This window comes from Pinus tabuliformis, chromosome 5_2, assembly GCF_031772625.1.
Source record: "Pinus tabuliformis cultivar Carrire ecotype Pingquan chromosome 5_2, CPIR1, whole genome shotgun sequence".
In the NCBI taxonomy this organism is placed as follows: domain Eukaryota; kingdom Viridiplantae; phylum Streptophyta; class Pinopsida; order Pinales; family Pinaceae; genus Pinus; species Pinus tabuliformis.
Genome location: NC_142306.1, coordinates 376954959 through 376957242, shown reverse-complemented (window position 1 = coordinate 376957242; position 2284 = coordinate 376954959). Strand labels below are relative to the sequence as shown.

The 2284-nt window shown below is 40.5% G+C and overlaps 1 protein-coding gene across 1 annotated transcript; it reads right to left on the bottom strand.

The window, feature by feature from the left end:
- Nucleotides 1–281: 281 nt before the first annotated feature.
- LOC149159032 (protein JINGUBANG-like) lies at nt 282–1914 on the bottom strand. The gene has a single exon (XM_089434164.1). It carries the CDS (start codon nt 1912–1914, stop codon nt 586–588), a length of 1329 nt encoding a protein of 442 aa, XP_089290290.1. The 3' UTR covers nt 282–585.
- Between the last annotated feature and the right edge of the window lie 370 nt (nt 1915–2284).

The following is a 2284-nucleotide window of genomic DNA, read 5'->3' as shown; positions in this document are numbered from 1 at the left end:
AGTAGAGTGGGCAAGAGTTTGAAAAAATAAAACATATATATTTCCTTTATTAATTTAAAAGGCCTATGTGACTAGGAGAGCTTGCTTTTATGAATGAACACAGAATTTTCTATTACTATAAACGTTCCATATGAACGTAATACATTCTTTTTTTTTTCCTCTTTCTCATGCTGCCGCAAATTTCCTTCACGGCATTTGGTGTTGCACGTAATCTAATACAAACACATATGTTCTCACACCTAACAGAGTGGAATTTTTTCTTGTACATAATCGAACGCATATACATATATTCTCACATCTAGATAGACATTTGAACTGTGAAGACATAAGCCATTCTTTACAGTTCAGTTATCAAGAAATAAAGGATTGGATACAAAAGAACTACTCTTAAAATTGCCACTTCACTTCACAATACAAAGTTCAGTTGTGACAACCATGCAATCTTAAGCACTGACATAAAATATCAGAACAACCAATGGCAGCCATCAGTTTCCTAGCAAACATTCCGAGTGTTATAACTCGCACATGGAGGCGGTGCTCCCTTTATACATTAATTTATTTTCATCGATTCAGACATATAATCATCTATTCACTTCTTTGGCTGCTGGATGTAAGATACGCGACTGCTGGATGTAAGATACGCCATGCTCGAATTTCTCCATTCAGGCTCCCGGTGTAGATCATAACACAGTTCACGAGTTCGTCAATGAGTGCAGTAATACACTTTACTGGAGCTGTGTGGCCTTCCAAGACCGCTAAGCAACTATGAAAACTAGCCGCTTCTCTTCTCCAAACTCTAATATTCATATCGGCAGATCCATAACAAACGATATCAGATACCGTTGCCAAGCACAAAACTGGTTGTCTGTGCCCTCTCAACTCGCCAGTGACAGATATGTTCACTCCGTCCACCATTTTATCAACCTCCCACACGAAAACAGAAGAATCACCTCCACCAGAATACAACAACAGACCATCCGGGCTTAGAGAGAGAGCATTCACCGCATGTTTATGCCTATCAATGACCTTAACTAGAGAATGCTTTTTATTGTCAGGGTACTTCGTCCACACTTTAATAGTCGAATCGGCGGAGGCAGTGTATAGGAAACCACCAGATGAAACGACAAGTGCATTTATGGCGTCACTGTGTGCTCGAATCGATTCGATGCAACGGAAATCAGGAAGCCTCCACACCTTCACCGTTCTGTCCCACGACGCTGAATATAAATTGCCGTCTTTTAACGCCAGAGCAGATATGGTATCTGCATGTTGAATCCAGAGACAATGTTTGTGCCTGCGCACCTGGATATAATTCTTAGGCAACATGGAATTTAGCAAATAGTCCTTTAAGGTGGGTATCGTGCATTTCAACTTATGATGCAGAGCGGAATCTTGAGGAGCCTTAGAGCGTTTCCATACCCTAATTTTGTGATCCTGGTGGGCACTGAAAATTTTATCTTGGGCAACCAGAATGGACTTAACTGCTCCTCCTTCGCAGCCAAATCTGCAATATTCTACCAGTTCTCCGGACTGATCAGATTCTCCACATACTCGTATGTCCTTTCCTATAGATCCACTATAAAGCAGATTATATTGTTCCGCAAAGGCCATAGAGTGTATGCAGCCGTCATGACCTTCAACTTTCCACACGCATTCATAAGCGCTCACATTGTTAGATCTTCCAGTAACGCCGATGAGCGACGGAATAGAGCACATGTTAAGTGGAGTAGTAGAACAAGCGGCCGAGTCAGTCTCATAACGATCTTGCAGGGAAACAAGGGTCTGCTGCTGACTGCCCGAACGCCTTTGCGATTCCTTTGAAACTGCAAAAGACGGTTTCCTTTTAACTCCATCTTGATCTAAACTTATAGATGGGGTTGATTCCTTCTGTCGGTGTTTTTCTATGGCTTTCATCCTAGAAATCCTTCGATCTAAATAACAATATACATTCATACACTAAACTACTTAAAGGTCATGAAAACAGGCTAGTAAAATAGATCAGATTCCAAATACAAAATGCAAATCAGTATATGCACACTGCAAAATCAGTACTATCAATAAACTTCACTGTAAAAATAAGATGAATGTAGGTTTTTCAGGAAAGCCGAAGCTCTAAATAATAGAAATGAGGATATATTGATAGTAGGTGTTGTCGAGATGTGCGGAACGGGATTTTGTTGTAGTCTGTATCTTCGGAGCCAAGGAAAACCAATAGGAAGGCTAAACAAACAGCAAAGGCACAGGTCTCCACAAACCGTCGATATATAATTATAAATTAAGGCAT